The sequence below is a fragment of the Camellia sinensis genome, chromosome 10 (assembly GCF_055761805.1).
Source record: "Camellia sinensis isolate YWXY chromosome 10, ASM5576180v1, whole genome shotgun sequence".
Lineage (NCBI taxonomy): Eukaryota > Viridiplantae > Streptophyta > Magnoliopsida > Ericales > Theaceae > Camellia > Camellia sinensis.
The window spans coordinates 53861156-53887024 of NC_138970.1; the positions used below are offsets into that span (position 1 = coordinate 53861156).

The window sequence follows — 25869 nt, forward strand, 5'->3', positions numbered from 1 at the left end:
GAGCCTTATACCCATATGGATGTGAGACCCATGACTCATTAATTTAAGGAGAAATTGTAAATTCAGTGGTATAATAAAAAAAATTACACTACAGATAGATTCTTTTTTAATGTAATTCTAACACATATGAAAGATTAGTACCATACATAGAAAATTTACACCATCATACTACCCCACTGATTTATAATTTCTTCTTAATTTATATTAAGATCTCACTATTGATTTATTATTTTATTTTTTTCAAGTAAAATTTTTGTTAATTTAGTTATATATATTTTAAACTTGATTATTGTTATTTACCATTTTTTTCTCCGTTTCACAACTGCACCGAGATGTCAATTTTCCCGCTTACTTAACATCCCCAACTCCATCTGTCCAAACGCGTCCCTTCCGTTCCTCCTTCCAAATGAACCTCCACCCCCTATACTCCCCTCCTCCATCTCCCACCCCATCCTCCTCATCCCCTTCCCCAACTCTCCCTCTCTCTCCCTCCCAATCTCCACCCAAATCCAAAACACCAAAAACTAAAAGAGCAAACAAATACAAATTCACCAAAAGGACCAACCCATTGTTGATGGTTTTTGACAACACGATGGGTTGGCTCTCCGAAGTCGGCTCTCGCGTTGGCGATAACCTCAAACGCTCTCTCACCGCCGAATCCAAGCGCTCTTCTTCTGCAACGCACTACCTCGGAATTCTCTCATTCGAGACCGCTAAAACCATGTCTCGATTGGTTTCTCTCTACAAATCTCTCGATGACATTGAGCTTGTGAAACTCAAAAAAGAGGTCACGAAATCGAAAGGCGTAGCCTTTTTGAATTCCAAGGATGAGGTCTTTCTCTTGAGCCTCGCTTGTGCCGAGAAGATTGAAGATCTCGATAAAGCCGCCACCACGGTGGCTCGATTAGGCCATAAGTGTTCTGATTTTGGGTTGAATCGATTCGACCTTGTTTACACCGATCTCAAACTGGGTATAATTGATTTGGGTAAATTGGAATACGCATCGAAAGATACAGAGAAGAGGATTGACAAGATGGAGAAGCTTGTTTCTGCAACTTCTCGCCTTTACACCGCCTTGGAAGCTCTATCTGAATTGGAAGTTTCGGAACGAAAGCTCAAACAATGGAAGCTAAATAGCCGAGTATTGCAATCGAATCCCACGAATTTCGATCTCTTCAATAAGAAAATTTCGTATCAGAGAAAACAGGTTCGCCATTTCAGAGAAATTTCACTATGGAATCAGACATTCGACAAGAGCGTTGGCCTAATGGCTCGCATAGTCTGCATCGTTTATGCTCGAATTTGTCTCGTATTCGGCCCCTACCTTTCATTCCTACCTTGCGTATCGTTGCGAAACATAAAATCTTCGCAACAGAAAGATATCATCAGATTTCAACCAGAGTATTGCTTAATCGAACCCATTAAAGATCAAGTACAGATTACTTCACGATCGGGTCCAATTCCAACCACATCGAAACGAAGTTTGATCCGATTTCACAGCCAGAAATCGCTGCTGTTTTTGAAAGAAGACTCGTGTTTGGGTTCTACGAACAGGGTGTTCCACGCGGCTGGGCCATCGACGGTGGGCGGTTCGGGGCTTACAATGCGATACGCAAACGTGATTCTATTGGCAGAGAGGTACTTAGACTCTGCAGTGACGATCGGAGACGATGCCCGTGAAGATTTGTATATGATGTTGCCGGAGAATTTAAGAATGTTGGTGAAATCAAAGCTAGCGAAAAATGCCAGGGCGGTGGGGGCCAGGGCCACGGTGGTTGGGGATGATGACGTGTCGTTGGCGGAGGGGTGGAGGGAGGCGTTGAAGGAATTAATGGGGTGGCTTTTGCCGATGGCGAAAGACACGGTGAAGTGGCAGGCGGAGAGAAATTTTGAGAAAATGAAGTTTGATTCGAAGCCGTCGGTTTTGTTGCTGCAGACATTTCATTTTTCCGATAAGGAGAAGGCGGAGGCCGCCATCGCGGAGGTGTTGGTGGGGATGAGTTGTATTTATTGGTACGAGAATCGACGGAATTGTGATGACGGTGGTTCTGGTGGCGGTAGTGATGTTGTTGGGTATAGATCGCCTGAACTTGGTGCACGGTGCTCTTTTGATGGAATAGGTTGGAGTTTAGCCTAAAAAATATATCCTTATATTTACATACAATATACATGTATGAATTTCATTTTTAAGTTGATTTGTATGATTGTATGATTGTATTGATTTTAGTTGGGGTTGAGTTGGGGAAGAAAATCTCTATTAGATTGTAATAGGAATCAGTGTTTTTTTTTTTTTTTTTTCCACAATTGTATTGAATGATATAAAAGTGGTTCTTATTTCAAATTGCTTTGTTGTTTACTTACATTTTGATTTGGTAGAATGTAAGAAAATGAGGATTTTCAAGAAAAGCAACCATCTTGTTTGTTTTCAAATGTGTTTTCTTGCTTTTTTGTTTTCAATGTTTTTCTATTTTATTTTATATTTGAATTTATTTTTCATCTATCTTAATGGATCATAGTATTAAAGAGAGAAAAGCTACCATGTGCATTCAAAAAATGATACATGTATATACCATATATAAAAAGTACAACTTTTACTACAAAATGTGTACTCCAAGATTTAGTAAAAAATTTTAAGAAAAATGAATTGGACTCCCTCGAGGAGGTACGCCTTTTGACTCCATCTCTCTCTCTCTCTGTGATTGGCCAGTTTTTCTTTTTTCTTTTTTTCCCTCTCCTCCAATCACCACCCGCCACATGTGTGTGGGGGGTAGTGGGGGTGGTGATTGGAGGGGGTCTCAATCACTTCCCAAATTTTAAATCAAGACATCTCAAGTAATTGTTCCATAAATCTGGAAGTGTCTTGAAGTATTTTTCATGTAATACTCTAAACCAAGACATAGTGAAACATTTCCTAATCAAATACTATTGACTCATTTTTATGAGCAAGGATCTTCTAGAGTTTTTTTTTCCTAAAGTTTCCTATAGTGGTGCATTGTGTGGTTGAGATTTAATGACAAGTCACATCAATTTTTCAGTATTAAATCCCAACCACACAAGACACTACTTTAGGAAACTTTAGAAAAAAAAACACTTTAGATGATCGTTGGTGCATTTTTATTAAGGAGTTGAGATATAAAAAAAAAAAACTTACCTATTATGTTTTATAGTTTTTCATAAACTGGAACAATATGTATATAATGTCTGAGATTACTAATAATTTTGTAGTTTTGACTTCTTATTTTGAGACGAGTAAAATTTTGGATAAATGTGGAGAGAGCAATTAGCTCAAGAGAAGCTTTTCAAAAAAAAAAAATCTACAATCATTTGGAACAATTGATTAGACTCGTCAAATGCTTTATTTTCATTGTTTCTATTTTTGATAAATGATAAGATACAAAATATAAGAAAAAGTTCCAGTTTTAAAACAAAACAAAACCCAAAAACCAAAACCAACCTTCTGTCAATGCAAAGTCAAAGACCAAGAAAACAGACGATGCAAATGAAATCATAAAATCATGGTGGAGTTAGGAACTAACATAAAAAGGATAGCTTTTGATGAGTGCCAACCGTCTCAATTATGACAACGTGAGGTTGAAGAACCATCCATTGACACTAGCTATTGCATTAAGGTGGTGTTTAGGAATTGATTTTTTTAATTTTTTATTAAAAAAATAAAAATAAGTGTTGGACATTTTGTAATAATTTTTTACTTATTTGATTTTTTCAATTTGTTTCCAAACACCACCTAACCTAGGTCTAGGAACTAGACTTCCATTTTTAGATTTGTGACATCAATAAACGTGTATAGTGAAAATTAAAAATGTACATTATGAGGTTAATATATAAAATAAATTTGAATTATATATGTTTTTAAATAAAATTTTTAAATTTATAATATTAATGCTAGTTGTTGGACCTTAATGGCCGGCCCCACCCACGTATAATTTGTGTCAAAAAGATAGGATCACTTATTATTATTATTATTATTATTATTATTATTAGGATATCTTTAAGGTTGAAATAATGCTAGAATTTTATTATTTTTTACATAATTTTATGAACTTTTGCATATATTTATATTAGTGGTAACCCATGCAATACACGGTGTAGACGCGTCCTCGCGCCTCCCTACAATTCGGACTCAATTGGTGTCACGGTCCTGTATCTAATCTCGCGGAGTGCAATGCAAGACCGATGAATCATCAAAGAGTCTAAATCCGGCAAATCGTTTTTTAAAACAGATTTTTTTGAAAGAAATGCCAAACATGGACTGCTTTGCCAGATACAGAGTCGCCACCTAAATATTTTATTTTGGAAAATTTAGGAAACCCTGACTCGTTGCCTAAGGCCACGTATCCGTCATCACCAAAGTTGCCTCGGCTCGGGAACTTGGGTACGATTGGAGAAGGTCACTTCGTGAGCACCCCCGTTCGTCCGATCAAAGATCGGCCTCTACTAACCATGATATCTAGTTTTGAAAACATTATGCGTTCTTATTCCGGTTATTAGCCTAGATTTACTATGTGATACGCACAGCATACAAGTATAGACTAGGTCGCCTGAATTGGAACAAAACATTTCATATTTGTTTATTTGAAAATGGTTTGATGGTGCTACCCGCAAGTAGGCTAAAATGTGGATTTGCCACCCTCAGGTGGGCTTAGAAAACATGATTTTGTCACTATCTAGTGGGCTTAAAACTCGCAGTCGATGAATTGTTCCAATTCAAATAACCCAACCTTCACCCACAAGCATTCAGGCAGTTATATCATGTAAACATATAGCCTCATGGTAAGCATGCTATCATGGCAGTCACTCACACGCATGCAAGGATGTTAAAGCATAAGTACTTACCGAGCACTCCAAGCCAAAACAGAAGCTCTGTTAGAAATCTATGCATGATCCTAACTATACAGAAATGCCTAATGCAACACATGCAAAATGCAACTAAGATAGGCTCGGCTATTCTAAACATGACATATGATGATGCTACAGCTAACACGTATTCAATTTGGAATTGAAATACAAATGCCGTTAGTATGGTGCGCCGAGCCCGGTGCATGCAATACAGATGAATGAATGCAAACATGCTATCATATTGTATGCTAATTGAAACATGCCCTAATCTAACCATCATAAGCTGGTAAATAAAAGGGAGAAAGACGTGGGGTTGGAAGACATACATCACACGCACGCACACTTATTACAGTTGCACCCTCGCTCCGAGGGTCTGAATAAATAATACGGTCCGAATAAATAATACAGTCTGAATAAATAATTACAGTCCAGAATGAATAATTAAATATTACAAAACCCTAATTAATTAACAAATTAACTAGGAAAGCGATAAACTAGCATATAAGCTTATGGACTGCCTCGACTCTGTTCCGAATGGTGGAATGATGCATGCTTGAATTGCCTGGCGCGGAAATCCATTGCGATGTCCCGATTCGCCTCTGTTTGCAATTTTTCTCGGAATATTGTGCAAAGCTCCAGAAGGCCGCTGATTTATGATTTACTGCAACAGAGAGCAACAAAGGGGCATGGCAAAGTATTTTCACATATGTATGCATGATTACTCTTCGGGGAGTGTAGTCCTCAATCATCGTGCCATCAATCACGCATATCGATGCATGATGGCCGAGGAGTCGAATTGCACGACTCGATGTGAAATGAATGCACATGGAAACGCAACAAGACCTAAACTCCATCATGGGTAATCCGGAGTGTCGGCGACCGGAAATTGAGACACGTTCCGTCACTCGGAGTACGAAACGTCCCTCGTTTTCTTGGGCTAACTCCTATCCCAAACACAATGCAAATGAGATGGCATACACAATGCGACTAATATACAACCTAGCATACGCAATGCTATGAAATGGCATACACAATGCACGACGCAACATGACATACACAATGCTCTAACATACAACCTAACATACGCAATGCTATGAAATGGCATATACAATGCATAATGGACTTACACCACCATGAGTGGACCTCAGCCACACTCACATCAGTGGCCATAAGATGAAAATGAGACCACCGAAATACATGCACACATGCACGCAAACCGAGGACCGAACCTAAAACACAACGTGCAACTCTAATAAGGCATGGCAAGGCATGCAACATGGCATTCAAACATGTAAATTTCAGCATTGAAATATGATGCAAAATGATCCCGAATCATGCATATATGGCACCCGATGCATGAGATGAGCCCCGCAACTTCAAAACTAGGCACATGTATTGACTTGTAGCTATACAAAGCATGCATTATTTGACCATGAAGCACAAAGACAGAGCCAAGGAAGTCCCAAAACATGAACATTTCTAGTTCAAAGCATGACCAAAAGACGCTAGCGTGATGGACTAAAATAGCATGCAACTTTGACTAGCAAACGTTGTTTACATGGCATGCATATGAAGCATATGAAATCTCACCAAACCAGCAAAAATCAGTGAATAAAACATGCCAAAATATGTCCAAATAATTACTGAAATGCGGCCAACATGTGCAAAAATGAGGGGCTTCTTTGGAAGGGCATACAAGGGGTAATTAAGCACATGCATCAAGGACACTTAGCATGGCACAACCAACTCTGGAAATCAAATATAACAGCCCTAAAGCTCACCAAATTGACCCTGAAATTGGTCTAGGGAACATGCAAAGAAAGGCCTTTTTGAAGGGCCTTGAATGGAATTGGTCTACACATGCAACATAGACCTAAATATATGGAAAAATGGGCCTCAGAAAGAGCTAAGGAAGGCCTCAAAACCCTCAAAATGAGGCCTATAAAGTGACTTCGATGCATGCAAAATAGGGTCCCTTTGGAAGGCCTAAAAGATCCCCAACCAAGACAAGGAGAAAGGGGGGTCACCCCCCTCTAATTTTGGCCCTCAAAAATGCGTCAAAGCCACTGAAAATCCATTGGATTTCAGTGGCTAAGAAGCCAAACCATGGCCAATGCAAGTGCTCTAATGCATAGCCTTAATCATGAAGGAATGAAGCATGCATAGGGGAAGATGACCCCAAACAGAGAATAAACCTTAATCAAACATAAATATGATATCAAAACAAGATTTTTTTCAGTTTAGGTCGATGTCTAAAATGGCTCACAAATAAGGCTAATGTATCATGCAAAATAGCCCTAAAAGAGAGATTGAACAAACAGGGCAAAAAAATGCCTCAAACAGCAAAAAGCCCTTCAACAAAGTTGAAGAGAGGCTCAAAAAAAGATACTTTACAGTTTATGGAAAATCTCGAATATGCTCACAAGTAAGGCTAAAATATGATGCAAAAATAGCCCTAAAAGAGAGATAAAAGGAAAGGGCAGTAGATGGCCTCAAACAGTAAAGAGCCCTTCAACAAAGTTAAAGAGGGGCTCAAAATAAGGTACTTTCTAGTTTGGGTCGAAGCCCAGAAATGCTTGTAAATAAGGATAACCAATCATGCAAAAAAATGCAAATTTGAGAGAAATGGACACTTACCCTTGAAGAGCCGACCTCCAGCTGCTTTTGGACCAGGTTGGTGAGCTTTCAACCTCTGCAAATGACTTCCAAGGTGCTGGAATGAATGATGGAGGTGTGGTGCTAAGAGTTGTAGTGCAAATGGACCAAGAAAGTGAGGGTTTTGGAGCTTTGAGTAGTAACAATGGAGGTGAGAGGTTATGAGCCTTAAGCAAAAATGTCTAACCCCTAGATATGAAGAGGAGGGCCTCTCTTATAGAGAAGAGAGGCCAAAGCTTCTCTTGGAAGCTTCAAAGATCCTCCATACACGTGTATGGAGGATGCACCAAATGGTCCCCAGCTGGCATAGCTGGATTACACTTAGAAAAGGCAAAAGCAATAAGCAGGCCAGCCTGTTCAAGTGGCCGACCGGCCACTCCCCCTGGTCGGCCGACCAGGGGTCAAAAGGTTCAAGAACAATTGCTGGTTGGCCTACCCAGAAAGGTGGCCTCCCAGATGAATAGAACACGGCCCTATGGAGAAAAACCAGAAAAAGTGACCCAAGAGAGAGAAAAGCTAGCTTTTAGAGAGGGGTCAAAAGGGTCAAGATGAATTACTGGTCGGCCTACCCATATTGGTGGCCTCCCAGATGAGTAAATCACAATGGTGGTATGAAAAGCCAGAAAATGTGGCTCAAAAATGGGAAAAAAACCAGCTTTCTGTCAGAAAAATCGACTTTTGGAGAGAGAAAATGAGAAAACTAATTTTTCAGGAGAAGAGGTGGTCGGCTACCATCCTACCACCTCCCTAACAGTGAAAATAGGGTCTCTACCAAAAACGGACCAAAACGGATGCAAAACGAAGGTTCAGGGGCCAAAACGCGCGGTTCGAGGCCCTAAAAACAGGCTGTTAGGCACCAGAAGTGGCGTATGACTACGAAGGTGGTCTCCCAGGATACAGTGTCCCTCTAAAGGGAGGAAGTAAGGTGTGTGCCAAAAATCGGAGCAAACGGAGGTAGTTAAGCGGTCTCGAACTGAGGCATACGACCGACGGCTCCGAAAATCGAAAACCGGGCTCCAAATGGGAAAAATGGCCTACGACCACGAAACGTAGCCTACGGCCACTAAGAGATGATCTACGGGACCTCTCCCTCCCTTCAGGAAGAGAAAACAGAGAAAACAGGACCTGGTTCGCAAACCGAGGCAAAGCGCAAAAGAGCCCCGAAGTTCGGAGGCAAGGCTCGCAGCCGAGACTCTGAAACCTCAGAACGAGCACAATATGCAACATCACCGAGCGCTCAACTGGTGACGTCTGGGTCTTAAGGTCGGTCAAAAATGGGATGTCTACACACGGCATATAAAAAAAGTAATAATATACTTTTATACAAAATAATATAAATAGTTAGTAAGATGATCTACCGAATCTCTCACGCGCATAGAATGATGATGTCCCGAATGTACAAGTCGGCAAGATGATCTACCGAATCTCTCACGCGCATAGGAATGAAGTGCGCCGACTTAGTCAACCGGTCTACAACCACCCAAATAGCATCACTACCCCGCTAAGTCCTCGGAAGACCCACAACGAAGTCCATAGTGACGTGTTCCCACTTCCACTCGGCAATAGGCAAGGGTTGCAACAAACCCGCTGGCCTCTGATGTTCGGCCTTCACTTGCTGACAAGTAAGGCACTTAGATACGAAAGCTGCCACATCTCTCTTCATACCCCGCCACCAGAACTAGCGACCCAAATCCCGATACATCTTAGTGCCTCCCGGATGCACCGCAAGGCGTGAATTATGAAAATCTCGGAGTACCTCCTCTCGACAAGACTCCGGCACAAACAGACGGTCTCGGTATCTCACACTGAGGTCGGGATACACTGCCAAACCCTTCTCAACCTTCCCACCGGAAATCTTCTCACGGAGGGTTTCTACCTCAAGGTCACCCCTCTGAGCCTCTAACACTCGAGTCATGAGTGTAGGCTGTACAACAACAGAAAACAAGGCCGCAGCCTCTACGGATTCGCCCAGAAGTAAATTAAACTCCCCAAGTGCACCCAACATCTCCCATTCTCGGATGGCTATACTAGCTATGTCACCAACAGGTTTTCTGCTAAGGGCATCGGCCACCACATTGGCCTTTCCCGGATGATAATGCAACTCAAAGTCATAATCCTCTATAAATTCCATCCACCTCCTCTGCCTCAAGTTCAAATCTTTCTATGTAAACAAATATTTCAGACTCTTATGATTCAAGAACACCTCGAACCTCTCACCATAAAGATAATGCCTCCAAATCTTCAAGGCAAATATCACAGCTGCTAACTCTAGATCATGCGTAGGGTAATTCTGCTCGTGAATTTTCAACTGACGTGAGCCATAGGCAACTACTTTCCCTTCTTGCATTAACACACAACCCAGACCCTCTCGTGAGGCATCACAATAGACTGCATAACCCAACCCTCTCTCTGGAATAATCAATACTGGAGCGGTGGTCAGTCTAACTTTTAACTCCTGGAACGACTTTTCACAAGTCTCACCCCATACAAATTTGACTCCCTTCCGAGTCAGTCTAGTCAACGGTGACGCTAACCTGGAGAAATCTTTCACAAACCGACGGTAATATCCAGCTAATCCCAGAAAACTGCGGATCTCAAACACACTCTTAGGCTGTGCCCAATCCTGCACTGCCTCAACCTTGGATGCATCAACAGACACCCCTTCCCCGGATACCACGTGGCCTAAGAATTTGACTTCCCTCAGCCAGAACTCACACTTCCCAAACTTGGCATACAGCCTATGGGCTCTAAGTAACTCAAGCACCACTCTCAAGTGTTCCTCATGCTCCTCATCAGAAGGCGAATAGATAAGGATATCGTCCACAAAAACGACTACAAACCGATCCAAGAATTTCTGGAAGATCCGGTTCATCAAATCCATAAAAACTGCTGGTGCATTGGTGAGCCCAAATGGCATCACCAGAAACTCATAGTGGCCATACCGCGTACGGAATGCCGTTTTCGGAATATCCTCATCCCTGACTCTTAACTGATGATAACCCGATCTCAAGTCTATCTTTGAGAAACAACGGGAACCCTTCAACTAATCGAACAGATCATCTATACGAGGCATAGGGTACTTATTCTTAACCGTAGCCCGATTCAACTTCCGGTAATCTATACAAAGTCTCAAAGCACCACATTTCTTTTTAACAAAGAGGGCCGGTGCTCCCCACGGCGAAACACTAGGACGTATAAAACCCTTGTCTAGTAACTCCTGGAGCTGAATCTTCAACTCAACTAACTCGGCTGGGGCAAAACGATAAGGTGACATGGAAATCGGCGCCGTACCGGGCACTAGGTCAATAGAGAACTCAATCTCCCTATGCGGTGGCAAACCAATAAGGTCCTCGGGAAAGACGTCCGAGTACTCACAAACCACCCTTGGCAACACAATCTGAGTCTCATCATCCTCACTAATCGAAAGGTTAGCAAGTAGACCACTAAGCTCACTCCGTCCTCGCGGAACATATCCTGGTGGCAACACATTACCAACCCGGTCCCCCAGAAAATGAAAATACTCTCCGCTCACGGTACAACAAGTGACCCTCTGGCGGTAGCAATCAATAACTGCCCGGTATGACGATAACCAGTCCATACCCAAAATAACATCAAAACCCCTCATAGGCATAACTACAAATAAAAATGGGATTCTATGGTAATCAACCTCTATATCACAACCCCTAACACCTTGTTTCAAAATCAATTCACCCCCAAGAGGTGACACTACACAAATAGGAGATGCTAACTGTGCTAACTCCAACTCCAAAACAGATGCAAATGCAGCAGACACAAAGGAATGGGATGCACCCGTATCAATCAAAACATTAGCAACCGAGTTGCAAAACAAAAAGGTACCTCTCACAACTGATGGTGCCGGTACAAGATCCTGCGCGGTAACAGCGTACACGCGCCCAGACGACCTCTGATCAACCTGCTCACCCCTAGGAGCATAAGATTGCTGCACTGACTGGGACGATGAAGCCCCCTGATTGGCCCTCGAGGCCTGACCCGACTGAGCTGGCTGCTGACCCTGAATCTGCCTCAAACCAGATGCACCAAGTGTGCCACCCAACTGAGGGCAATACCTCTTCATATGCCCTGGCTGACCACACTGATAACACGAGAGTGGCTGGCCTCTACCCTGACTCTGGCTCTGAGATCGAGCCGAAGATGATGCTGCTCTCTGCACTCCTCCCCTCTGAGGACAAACTGGAGACTTGTGGCCCAGCTGGCCACACTTGAAACAGGTAATGTCTCCCTGACTGCCTTTCCCCGAACTAGCACTCGGCACAGGAAAAGTCGATCTAGAAAAGCTACCCTGAGACTGCTGAGGATTAAAACCCTTCTGTCTCCTACCATTACTCTGACTATCCTGACTCCTCTTGGAGCCCTTCTGTCCTTCCTCCTCCTCCTGCATCATGATCTCCATATGGGCTGCAGCATCAACCATACGCCCATAATCCCGAATCATAGTTCCCCCAACTCTCAGCTTGAGGCCACGCCTCAACTTCTTCTCGAACTCGATACAACGGCGTTCCTCAGACGCCACCAACTCAGGTGCAAACCTGGACAAGCTAGTAAACGCAGCCTCAAACTCGGCCATTGAAGAACTCGACTGCTTAAGCTGGCAGAACTGGTCTCTCAGCTTCTCCCTAACTGCTGGAGATAAGAACTTCTCCTGGAAAGCATTCACAAAAGCCTCCCACGTACCTCCTATACGACCCTTAGTAAACTTCCACCACTGACCCGCATCCCCCTTTCAACTGGAAAGATGCCAAGGTCACTTTTAACCCCTCGTCTTCGATGCCAAGAATCTCAAACGTCTTCGTTGTCTGTTCGAGCCATTCATCTGCCTTAAGCGGCTCTTTAGGATCACCTACAAATTCATCCGGGTTAGACCGGAAGAACTCCCTCTTTAGAAAGGAAGGTCCTGTATCCGCAACAACAACCTGAGCTTGATTCTCAGCTCTGAGAATGCCTACTGACTCCCTGAATGCCCCTGCTATCTCTCGGGCTAGAGCGCCCATAACCTGCTAGCCTACTGGCTCGGCCACATTGGCCTGGCCAATTCCCTCCTGAACTGCCGGAATCTCCTCTGGCACAAGCACCTCCTGCCTACCCGGCCTACCACGCCTACCGCGTCCTCGTCCTCGTCCTGACATCCTAATAAAGGAAACAAAGACATTAGCACATTAATAAATGTGCTGAAGCTAAACACTCACGTCCTAATGCATTGGACAACAATAATTCATTCCACGTATGCACATAATCACATAAGCACCTACGAATTTCATTCCCGGATAATGATAGTCCCAATGCGTTACTATAGTTCCGGTTGGAAGCAGCAGTGATCAAGTGCCTTTCCAACAAGACTACTAGAAACTCAAGGGTCCAATCATCATCCCAGAAACTACATTCCATACCCACATAATCACATAAACATGTTATCACATAAGCATATAACGTTACACTAAGTCTCTATCAAACGAGACGAACCCATTGTGATACTAATCACTTCCCACGTACCCAAAGTATTCAAACCCGGTACGCTCTGATACCAAGTTGTAACGCCCTAAAAAATATACCCATTATATATATCATTGACATGCATTATTTAAAGAAAACACTTTAATAATTCATTATAATATCCATCAAAGTCTTACTAAACAAAAGTATTACATGTAGCATCAAAGTAAATGCCCTACTGGCTTACATCTTTCCAAGCCAACACTTGGACACAAAGTATGAGTTCTAACTCAAATATAAATAAAGCCCTAGGCTTGAGTGTTTACATGTACTAACAATGACAAAACAAATAACTAAAAATAGTCTTCAAAATCCAAGTCCTTCCAAGCTAAGTCCTTGGAGGTAGCTTATCACCTGAACCTGAAAATGATGTTCCCATAAAGGGTGAGCCACAGCCCAGTAGAAATATACTAAACCACATATAAGCAATGAATAAAGCAATAGCATTCAACAGATGGTTAACCAAGATAATCAATTACTTCATTTTACAGTCTCATGACACTATTGTCTAATACACGTTTTACTTTCCAATTTTATCAACATGGCTCAGAACCTGGCCAAACTTACAACAGTGAATTACATATATCATATTCACATCCTTCCAATATCAACAAACAAATGAGACTCAAGCTCAAATCAAAACACTTCATACTTCCAGATTGATACACATTTTAGTGCTGTATCAATAAAACACTTCTAGATAAATAAGCACACATAAAAGTAATGTTAATGGAGTCCATCCCCTATCTCCTCCCAAACAAAATCCGATTTAGAGGTCCATCCCCTATCTTCCCCTAAACCGTGGAGTACATCCCCTATCTCCTCCCACACAAAACAATATATGCAAATGCAATGCTCAATCAATACACGTATTTTCTGTATCAATGCAATAATCAAAATTAATGACTTAACCAATGTGATTAGTTTCAGTTATTCCTAATCCACATGCAATATCTACAACAATCACGACTATCCTCCACCGATAGCCCAAAACAGTTATTTCTAGACTGGAAATAAATATATCAACAATTCAATGGGCGAGTGATTTACATTATCCAACTACACCATTTAAGCAATAAATTTCCCAATTTCATGAATTTAACCAAATTCCCCAATTCCCTTAAATTAATTATACAAATTAATTAATTTAAACAACTAGGGTTTTTACCAAAATTATCAAAGTAACCCCAACTTATCAAAATACCAAAACTTAGAACAAAACCTATAAAATGGAGTAGGAAATCCCTACCTCGAAGAAAACAACCCAAATGGAGAAGACAGAGATGAATACCCAAATACCAATGTGCTCCAAACCGCCAAATGTTCAGATTAAATGAAAGCCCTCGACTCCCTCTATCTTTTTAATAAAGCAACTAGGGTAGAAACACACTCTAAATAGATCAAACCTAAGAGAGAAGGTGAGTAGGGAGAGAGAGAAGTCGGACCTTAGGGTTTGGAATCTAAAAAGATGATGGAAACTGATTAAAAAACCCGCTGCTGTCTAATTAAACTGGACAGGTTCGCTCGAGCGAAGACTTAGTCGCTCGAGCGACCAGACACAAGAAAATCTACGCTCGAGCCAAGGAGGCCTTGCTCGAGCCAACAACCCAAAAGCTCGCTCGAGCGAAAGAAATCTCGCTCGAGCGAAGAACTCAAACCCTCAGGTCCGAAACCAGACACACGCTCGAGCGAAGGAACTCCCGCTCGAGCGAAGAACGAACTAACTCGCTCGAGCGAAGAAAAGCTCGCTCGAGCCAAAAACCTCTGCTCTCAGGTCTTACTACAAAATGCAATCCTCGCTCGATCGAAGAAACCCTGGCTCGAGCGACGGACCAAAACAAAGAGTTCGCTCGAGCGAATAACTTCTCGCTCGAGCGAAGGGTCAAAATTCTGGGCAGCAACCCTTTGCTCCCAAGCCCAACCAACCTGCTACAAACCTGCCCATTGCATCCCCCAACTCAGAAATAGGAAAATAAAGGACGGTAACAATCATAATACAATGGCAGGAGCTACGGAACCTAAGTCCGGATACAATAAACCAATGGGAAAAGACCGGGGTCGCTATAGTTCGCAAACCGAGGCAAAGCACAAAAGAGCCCCGAAGTCCGGAGGCAAGGCTCGCAGCCGAGACTCTGAAACCTCAGAACGAGCACAATATGCAACATCACCGAGCGCTCAACTAGTGACGTCTGGGTCTTAAGGTCGGTCAAAAATGGGATGTCTACACACGGCATATAAAAAAAGTAATAATATACTTTTATACAAAATAATATAAATAGTTAAATTTTTACTGCAAATTATGAAAACGAAAAAGATTGAAATTTATAATTTAAGTCCCATAATTTTATTACAATTTGTTTATTATTTTTTAATTTGTCACAAATTTAATCATGTAATTACTTTCAACCTCATTGCTAGAATTGCAAATTTAGGTGAGCTCAATCCAAACAATTTGAGTCGAACTTACAAAATTTTAAAGATTGAACAATGTAGTTTTTAATTAAGTGAGGACCTATCCAGTAATTTAAAAATTCAAATTAAATTTGAGTGGATTTGGGCAAAAACACCATATAACCTGAGCAACTAAAACAAAATTTTAAATATATATATATATATATATAAATATATAAATTATTTGCTAATTTTTTAAATAATAAATAAAATTAATTAAAAATTTAATATTAATGAACAAAAGAAAAAGCAATATACTTAAGATTTCCAATAGAATTTTTCTTGAAAATATTTAAAAAATACACTTTTTAAAAAGGAATCATCAAATTACGGGTTGTTTGGGAAATGTCATATTAGCTTACTTTTTTATCTTTTTTGGATCATATCATATCTCTATTTTTCTACACATCTTTTCGTAAAAAGTAAAAAAATATATTTAATTATCTTTTTTAGGTCATACCAAATCTCTACTTTTCTGTATATATTTTCGTAAAAAGTAAAAAAAAAAATATACGTATTTAGCACTTTCCAAACTATCACTAAGTTGATATTAAAAAAATTTACTTTTTATAATAGCATAAATAATTTAAATATAATTTTTTTATAAATTCTTTCTTAATTTAAAAATTACAATAAAATATTAAATAGAATGAAAACAAATTTCTTACAAAATAAAAGTATTTGAATAAAAAAAAGGTATGAAGAAAATTTAATATGGTATTTTCATTTAATCTGAAAATAATTATAGATGAACAATAAATTATCACTTATAACCCTCTTGTTTTTAAATAAAAAAAAGTTTAATGAACTATCACTTTTAATTAAAAAAAATTAATGTTTCTTTCTAATTTATTTTAGCAAAAGTAACTTTTTAACAATTTGAGCCAAAGATATCTTTTTTTTTTATTTTAACTTTTTTAATTGACAATTGAGATTAAAAAAAAAATCTAACAAAATCCACCATGTTTGGCAAGTACTAAAAAAGTTATGTTTTGTTCTTTTGTTGTAAAAAAAAAAAAAGAAGAAGAAGTTATATTAAAAAATATTATTGTTCAAGTCCTTATAGTTTAGAATGATATAATTTTTTTATATAAAATTTAAAACAAAAAAAGAAAAAAAAAATAATAGCGATTAATAATTTGAACACATATATTTAAAAAAAATTATATTTGGACCAATAAAATTATGTCACATCGTTATGACAAAAGTGAATATTGATCTCATTCTAATTGTAGTAATATAATTTGAAGAATAATTTAAATTTGAAATTTTATTTTATAATTTAACAAAAGATGAAAAATTTAAGGAATGAATATTGATCTCATTCCAATTACAGTGACATAATTTAAGTAACAATCCAAATTTGAAATTTCATTTTAAGAATATCAAATTAATTTATAAATTAGTCATATTGTAACACCTATTAACAAAAAATTAAACAAAATAAAAAAAAATGTGAAAAAAAAATTACAACTTTCAACTTTACTGAAATGACTAAGGGTGTTCGCAACTCGGTTTTGTGCAGTTTGCAGTTCGGTTTTGACCCGCCCGCATCTATACAGTTTGAAAAAAAGCCAACCCGCAACTGCCCGCAATGCGGTTTGTGGTTTGTGCAGATAGGGTTTGCAAATATACGGGCGGTTGTGGGCGGTTTGCGGTTTACACTTTTTTCTTTAAAAATTAATTTTTGAGTTTTTTCTTTCCCATCGAATTTAGGCATCAGATTCATTTTATATATTTGTGATCATTTGACAATAATTTTCTGATGAGTTTACAAATAAAAATTGAATATCATTGCATTAAATGAAAGTACCCAAAACAAAGAGACCCTACACTAGCATTTTTGCCATAAAAAAAAATGTATATCAATGCTTTAAAAAATGTATATCAATGCATTAAAGGTTGTACTCAATTAGAATTGTCAGTTCAGTAATCAATAATCAAACTAGAAGCTCCATCGACTACCAGAAGGAAAATTTTATTAGGAAAAAGTGGATGAGTCACCAATGAAAATCATATAAGAAACCAAGTTTAGGACTTGATAATTCTACGGCATTAAAAAAGTTGAGAAATACTTAAAAATAAGGATCCTAATATCATAGAGAACATAATGGTGCCCTTGTTAAAGTTACAAAGTTAGTATATAAAAAAAAATAATAATAATAATTAAAGTGCGGACGGTTTTTGCGGGTTGCGGGTTTAACCCGCGACCCGCTCGCTACTCGCAAATCTGTCATATTTCAAACCGCATCCGCCCGCATTATGTTTGCGAAACCACCCATTTATATGCGGGTTGGGCTGTTTGAGCGGTTCAGATAAACCGTTGACATTATTTTGTAATTATAATAGTATATAGATATATAGATATGTAAATAAATTATGAAATAGATAATTATTTAAAACTTATATATTATGGGATAAATCATTATAATTTTAAATTTAAATTAATGGAACACTTTCCTTATTTAGTGCCCCTCAAATTTGAATTTTGAAATGGATTAACATATTTTCTTTTTTTTTATTTTATATATGTGATATACTTTCTATTTCAAAGTCATAAATCAAGAGATATTATTATTATTATTTATTTTTATTTTTATTTTTGCTTGAATGAGAGCAATAGAGGATTTTTTTAATTATTTAAAATCATAAAATTAGAAATTTTAGTTTAAGATATTAGAACTTCCACAAGACTTGTGGTTAGAAACCCTCTTTTACTTATATAATACATAAATAGATAGATATATTTAATAAAAATTTATGTTTGTCTTCTATAGTTTTTTTAATATACAAATTATTTTTTTTTAGATTTTTTATAAAAATAATTTAACAATTCTATCATCTATACTATATATTAAGCAAAATGAGGTTTTTAATCCCAAGACCTGTGGGAGCTCCAATCTCCTAATCCTAATTTTCTAATTTTTTGATTTTAAAAAAAAAAACTCAGCATTTATTGACTTCTCCCAACCCACAATCCCTTTTGACTTCTCTCATAATTATTACAACACCCTTTTCAATTTCTCCCATACACTATAGTTACACACAAAAATAATAATAAAAAATATAAGAATTTAGCTATAAATCTCAAAAAGATATAACATCTAAATTTGAATTTTGATTTAATAATACAATTATGTATTTTTTTATGTATATCTATCAAAATTTTAAATCACTTAATGGGAAAAATTAATCAATTTTCCAAAATTATTGATTTTTAATTTACAAAATAGATTAAAAAAAACTATTGACCGATTTATTTATTTAATAACAAAAATATTTCATAATCTCTCCCTCCTAATCTCTCTCACAAATTTTCAAAAAAAAATATTAAAACTTGCATTCTTTTTCTCTTCCCCAAAAAATTAGATAATATTTTTTATTAAAGTTGTAGTTATCTACCTATATTTTATATATTATATTATAACATAACAAAAAAAACTAAAATACTAATTTTTTTTAAAAGTTTATCTAAATAAACTTTAAATCAATAAAACTCACATGTCTATCACATATCTAACTCACATCATAACTTACCTAAATAATAATAATTAATTTTTTGATTTTAAAAAAAAAAACTCAGCATTTATTGACTTCTCCCAACCCAATCTCAGCATTTATTGACTTCTCCCAACCCACAATCCCTTTTGACTTTTCTCATAATTATTGCAACACCCTTTTCAATTTCTCTCATACACTATGGTTACACACACAAAAAAAAAAAAAGGATAAGAATTTAGTTATAAATCTCAAAAAGATATAACATCTAAATTTGAATTATGATTTAATAATATAATTATGTATTTTTTTTTTGTATATCTATCAAAATTTTAAATCACTTAATGGGAAAAATTAATCAATTTTCCAAAATTATTGATTTTTAATTTACAAAATAGATTAAAAAAACTATTGACTGATTTATTTATTTAATAACAAAAATATTTCATAATCTCTCCCTCCTAATCTCTCTCTCCTAATCTCTCTCACAAATTTTCAAAAAAAAATATTAAAACTTGCATTCTTTTTCTCTTCCCCAAAAAATTAGATAATATTTTTTATTAAAGTTGTAGATATCTACCTATATTTTATATATTATATTATAACATAACTAAAAAAACTAAAAAACTATTTTTTTTTTTAAAGTTTATCTAAATAAATTTTAAATCAATGAAACTCACATGTCTATCACATATCTAACTCACATCATAACTTACCTAAATAATAATAATTAAAAATAAATGGAAACTATAGATAAATTAAATTTAAAAAAAAAAGATACCCACAACTCTATCTTAAATAAATTGAAAAAAAAAATACCCGAATAGAAACCACACAAAAATAAAAATAAAAATAAAAAGATATATCTATCTATCTATCTATCTATCTATACTATATATTAAGCAAAAGAGGATTTTTAACCCCAAGCCTTGTGAGAGCTCCAATCTCCCAATCTAAATTTCCTGATTTTTTGATTTAAAAAAAAAATCTTAGCATTTATTAACTTCTCTCAACTCTCAAGTCATACCCTCATAATAACACTTTAATGCATTAAGAACAAGTATACAAAAAATTATTTGAAATCCAACACATATGAATTCCTTGAAAACTCCCAACACATATAATTATTGTCCCTCATAATAACACTTTAATGCATTAAGAACAAGCATAAAAAAAAATTTAAAAAAGTCCAACACATATGATTATTATCAAAATATTAAACTTTAACATGATATAATAATAATAAAAAAAAAGACATTTAATTCCTCGAATAGTCCAACACATATGATTTTTATCAAAATATTAAATTTTAATATAATATAAAAAAGGAAAAAAAAAGACATTTAAAAAAAAAAATTAAATCACAACCTATCTATTTATCTATCTATCTATACTATATATATAATCAAATGTAGTGGTTTTGTCAAAAATCTGTAAATATTCATTCCTAAATTCTCATAATTTTAAAATTATCTCTTTCCTACGTGGCAACTCTTTTTTATTGTCTTTCGTGTTTTCTATTTTCCTCAATTTTCTATTTGTTTGATTAATTAAAATGAAAATTAATTTCATGGCTTATGGATAAAGATTTGAATTTCAAAATTCCTCCATATAGATAAACATATAAAAACTGATAAATAATTTATGAAAATTAATTTCATGGTATACGGATAAAGATAAAAATTAAATACTTAATTTCATAACTTATAGATAATTTAAAATTTCTTCCCATAAATAAGCATATAAAAATTGATAAATAATTTATAAAAATTAATTTCATGACTGTAACAACCCTCATACTGTTTACTGATTAATGACTGATTGATTACCGATAATCACCGATTACTGTTAAACGGAACTGATAATGACTGATAACTGACTGAGAATTGAACTGATTAAGGTACTGAACTGACTGCCCGAAATTGAAACTGAATTGAGTGAATACATCTGTTTGAATTGCATTTTATCTGTTGACTGTTTGTTTGATCTGTTCGTGTTTTATGTTTAAACTATTAATTGAAGGCCTTATCGGCGGCCGAACCGGAAATTGGTTAGTGTTTTATGATCCTCATAATTAATGTAATTTTATGGTACATTCATTGAAAAAGTGATTAGGTATGATTAAATTAGATTAAATAAGCTAATTAAAGAGTTAGGCTTAATTACCAAATTGCCACCCTTAGTGGCCCACTCAATACACACACTTGAGCCTTATGTACACACTTGAAGAACATTTCATCAGCCATTTCTTCTTGTTCTAGCCGACCTTAGAGAGAGAGAGACTTGAGGAGTTGATTTCATCTCAATTTTGCTTGTGAATTGTTTGGAAATTGAAGAAATTGTTGAGGAGATTGCATATTTGAGCTCCCTCACTTCTAATTCTACACGTAAGGTAGATCATTCATCATCTTAATGGTGTCTTTGAGTTGTTCTTGCATGATTCATGCTTCATTGTAGAACTAAGTCATGAATTGGTTCATTGTTGTTGAATTGAAGCTTAAGTGTTGCATGCATGTACATATATTGAAGTTTTGAGGTGGTAGTTCATCATACCTCACATGCATGTCCATCTTTTGGTCATACTCCATGAGTTCATCTTGTTTTTGAAGGCTTGAGCTCTTTTGAAACAACATTAAAGCTTTGAAAATGATTTAAGATCATGCATGTCATGTTTGAAGATTGTTCTTGAAAATGATTTGAAATTGGTTTGAAATTGGGTTTGAATTAAACACCCTTGGGCTTTGATTTCTCAAATTGAGCTTTGAACCACGTTATTCTATGTGTTTATAAATGTTTTCCAGAAAATGAGCCCAAGAGGATCGGTTTTGGTGCATTTAAACTTGAGTTTGAGCTTGGAGGTGCAATCTGGGTTTTCCAGATTTCGCACTTCCGCTCGAGCGGGGAAAGTTACACTCGAGCGTGGAATCCGAGCAACCAGCATCTCTCTGCACTGTTTTGCAGTCCGCTCGAGCGGAGGATTGGGCGCTCGAGCGGAGTCATGTCTCAAGCTCGAGCGGGCGTCGAGCGGAGATTTCACCCATCCAGTACTTTTACAGTACGCTCGAGCGGAAAAGTTTACGCTCGAGCGTGTACCTTTGTTGCATGTCCGCTCGAGCGGGGAAACATGCGCTCGAGCGGGACTCTGTTTTTCCGAAAATGCTTTTAAATGTGCATTTTTGCATCCTCATCCCATCCTAGGCATTCTTAGGCCTAGTTTAAGACATCTTGATGAGGATATCGTTGTAGAACACACCAAGGCAAATTAGGGATTAAGTTATGATATTTCCCAACTGTGTAGCTTAGTGTGTTCAACCTGTGAACTGTGTAGGGTTGGCGACTGGGGAGACACGCTCTAGCATACCGTAGCCCAAACTCTGTGAGTAACAATTGTGTAAAGATATGTTCAAAATGATTATCTTCTGAATACTGAACTAAACTGTTTACTGAACTGATACTGTTTACTGAATGAATGTATGTCCTATATTCTGAACTGTATTGTGGCATCCTTAGCACCTACTGTTTACTGTTACTGTTACAGAGATCTCTGTCGGTTCCCTCGTGGAACCACTACTGTTTACTGACTGATGGCCATCATTACTGTTCGGTCTTTTAAGACCTACTGTTATTGTTATGCTAATGGATGTACCACATATGACTGTTTACTGTACTGAACAACTGAAATGCTGATTGAATTGAACTGTTTTCATTACCGTAAGGACATTTCATTCATAACCCCTTTACGCATTATGTTATTCACTGGGCTTTAGCTCACTGTTTATATATATATGTAGGTGCTCAGCCACCAGACCGGAGCTAGGAGCGTGGGTTAGACTCCAGTTTTGTCAAGCCAGCCTACGTGCCTCACTGCGAGGTTCCGAGCCTATCGTGTTAAGGCTTAGGGGTGTTTTACAATTCCCCCTTCTGTACTGTCTTACTGTTCTGTATAGACTGAATGTTTTCCGTACTGTTGTGTAGGGTTGAGTCCCTAGTTTGAATGAATGTAAATATTGTGCATACTGTTCTGTACTGTTTACGTATGAATGTATGAAAAAAACATATTTTGGCATACAGACTGTCACAGCTCATTGGGCATTGTTTCTGTAAGAACCCACATTTTTCATCTTGATCATGTTCATGAGCATTTGTATGATTGTGACTTGTTTAGCTTGCATGTGTGTGTTGCGATTGTTTCGTTGAGTTAATGTGATCCATGTCTTGATTTGGTACCTTTGTGATTTGTCTAAGTGTTATGTGCTTGTCTGAGTTATGCTTAGCCGACGTTGTTCCTATGCCGAGGTCATCCTTAGTCTGGCATTAGTATCTTGGAACCCCTTGTTGACCTCCGTCATTGCCTTGAACACATTAGCCAAGATGTTACCCTGCACCCCAGTGAACTCGTCCTGGAGTGGTATGACCTAGACCGAGGTGTGGCGCATCTAGGCCAAGATGTGGCACAGCTTAGTCAAGCGTTGTCCTTCCTAGCCGAGGTCATTGTCACCATAGTCGCCGAAGTCTTTTGTTAGCCGATGTCACCCCCTTGCCGGAGTGCCATTCCGTATAGCGTGTTAGAAACGCCTTGTTGTTAGCCGATGTCATGGTCTGTCAGAAAGCCCATACCGTTTTGCTTGTTGAACACCCTTCCACCATGCTTTGTCGGGTCTGTCAGCCACCTTTTCAGGAAGAACCCAACCAGTCGCCGCCACGTGTCTCAGCAGAGGGTTAACCCCAGAACCGGGTATAGAAAACTATCATTTGGTGTCATAACCTTGTCTTGTAGAGAGAGAAGCTCTAGGAAGAAGAAAGAGTTTTAGAGTGAGGAAGTAGATCTTCAAGCTTGATTTCTAGAGATCCAACCGTTAGATCCGCGTTCTAAGGTTAGATTCTTGATCTACTCGTGATGTTCTTTATGTTTATGTTATTGCATTGCATGATTGAAAATGATTTGTAAGCCATGCATCGTTTTGAAGCTCGATTTTAGAAAGAGAAAATGACATTCATGTGTTCTTCAAGAAAGTCTTGTTTTGATCCGAAAGCTTTATGCCTAGATTCACGTTTTGTGTTTGTTCTTGCATGATTTCCAAGTATGGGTACCCAGGTCCATGTTTTCAAACCCATAGCACGAAAACCCCAGATTTGTGATGACAGATTATGATCAAACATTCGTATTTTTCATGTTTTCACCCCCATGTTCTTCATGTTCATCAACAGAGGGAAACCCAGAGTTTCCCGACCTCTTTCCTTGCATGTGGCCCTCGGGAACACACCTCGGCAAGGAGGTGTGGAACCTCGGCCTAGACCTGGTTGGTGCCCAGCCTGTTTTCCGAAAACATTTGTGTATACGAGAGACTTGTTTGAAAGCGCATTCAATAGGCTTTGCCATGTGTTGTAGGACTTGGGCTTGTCTCGACCCCGACGTGTGGAGAAACGATGTGAGTGGTATTTTTAATAAAGCTATGTTACTCTTGTTTTGATAAATCTTGTTTTGCCTTGTTTTGAAAAGTACTCGATCTAGCATGAATGACTATCCCTATTTTGTATATCAAATGCTATCTTGTTTTGATGACTCGTCTTGACAGTCCTTAGTGCTAGAGGACTCTAAACTTTCGCAGCACAGCTTGTCTTGACAGTCCTTAGTGCTAGAGGACTCTAAACTTTCGCAGCACAGCTTGTCTTGACAGTCCTTAGTGCTAGAGGACTCTAAACTTTCGCAGCACAGCTTGTCTTGACAGTCCTTAGTGCTAGAGGACTCTAAACTTTCGCAGCACAGCTTGTCTTGAAGCTCTTGTCTTGATATGTCATCACCCCTTGAAGTAGGTAGATGTTATTAACATCCAAGGAACTTGAAAGCCGGCAAATGAACTTGATTTCCCTCTTGATCGAAAAGTATGCTATGTATAGTTTTGAAAGAAATCTTGGATATCAATCATGCAAAACCTTTATTTCTAGTATCATTCACTGAGTATCCAAGCTCACCCTCTCTATATATATGTAGGTGATGAACAAGAAGGCATTGAGGCCTAGACGTGATTGCCGATGTGTTTTGGGCGCCTTGCCGACATGTTTTGGATTTGCGTTTTGCATCGTCTTGAAGATTATGCTTCTCGGCTTATGTTTTCTTTGTTTGTTTTGGCATATGTCGGCTTGAGAAGCCTTTTGGTCAGGATGTATTTTGTGTTCCATTTTGTTGTATCTAAAATTGTAAGACTTGTAAAGATGTTTGATGTATGGCATTCCATTGGACTTATGCACGGCTCTCATGGACTACTCAGTTTATATATGTATATTTTGCTTCCGCAACTTGTAAGCCCCATATTCTATACTCTGATTGTGTGTGATTTTTGTAAGACGGCCTTCGGTAACCTCTGGTTACTGGCCATCACGGCACCAAACTACTAGGGGCGGTTTGGGGGCGTGACAGATTGGTATCAGAGCCCAAGATCCTTGTAGTACGTTAATCACACACCTTGAGTTCTAGAGAGCCTAGGATTTCCCTTAGAAGAAAGTTAAGATTGCATCATATTGCTTGCTACTTGACTATGTGTGCATCGTTTTGGCTTAGACACTCGTTACTTGCATATGTGTTAATTTGTTTAGTTGTTTTAAAGTCTCATCTTGCATTCCCCCCTAGCATCATGAGGAGAGGTAGACCCCCGGTTGGCCGAGATCGATCGGAAGACAGGTTGGAGAGATTGGAAAGGTTAGTCGAAGGCTTGGTTCGTGAGCAGAGGCAATCTAGGCCGCAGGATACTGGTACCACTTCTATGCAAGCCGAACAGACGAATGGCCGATATGCAGCTCCACCCCCTCCGGTGCCACAAGTGCCTCCGCAGCAGGCTTTGTATGGGAACGACACGATAACTCTAATCAGAGAGTTCAAGA

The 25869-nt window shown here is 38.0% G+C and overlaps 1 protein-coding gene across 1 annotated transcript; it reads left to right on the forward strand.

The window, feature by feature from the left end:
* The first annotated feature begins 387 nt into the window (after positions 1 to 387).
* LOC114305707 (protein PSK SIMULATOR 3) lies at positions 388 to 2341 on the forward strand. The gene has a single exon (XM_028250831.2). It carries the CDS (start codon positions 407 to 409, stop codon positions 2135 to 2137), a length of 1731 nt encoding a protein of 576 aa, XP_028106632.2. The 5' UTR covers positions 388 to 406; the 3' UTR covers positions 2138 to 2341.
* The last annotated feature ends 23528 nt before the right edge of the window (positions 2342 to 25869 follow it).

Bases quoted from the DNA above. Each gene is read 5' to 3' on its own strand.
- LOC114305707 (XM_028250831.2), top strand. From the start codon at position 407: ATGAACCTCCACCCCCTATACTCCCCTCCTCCATCTCCCACCCCATCC.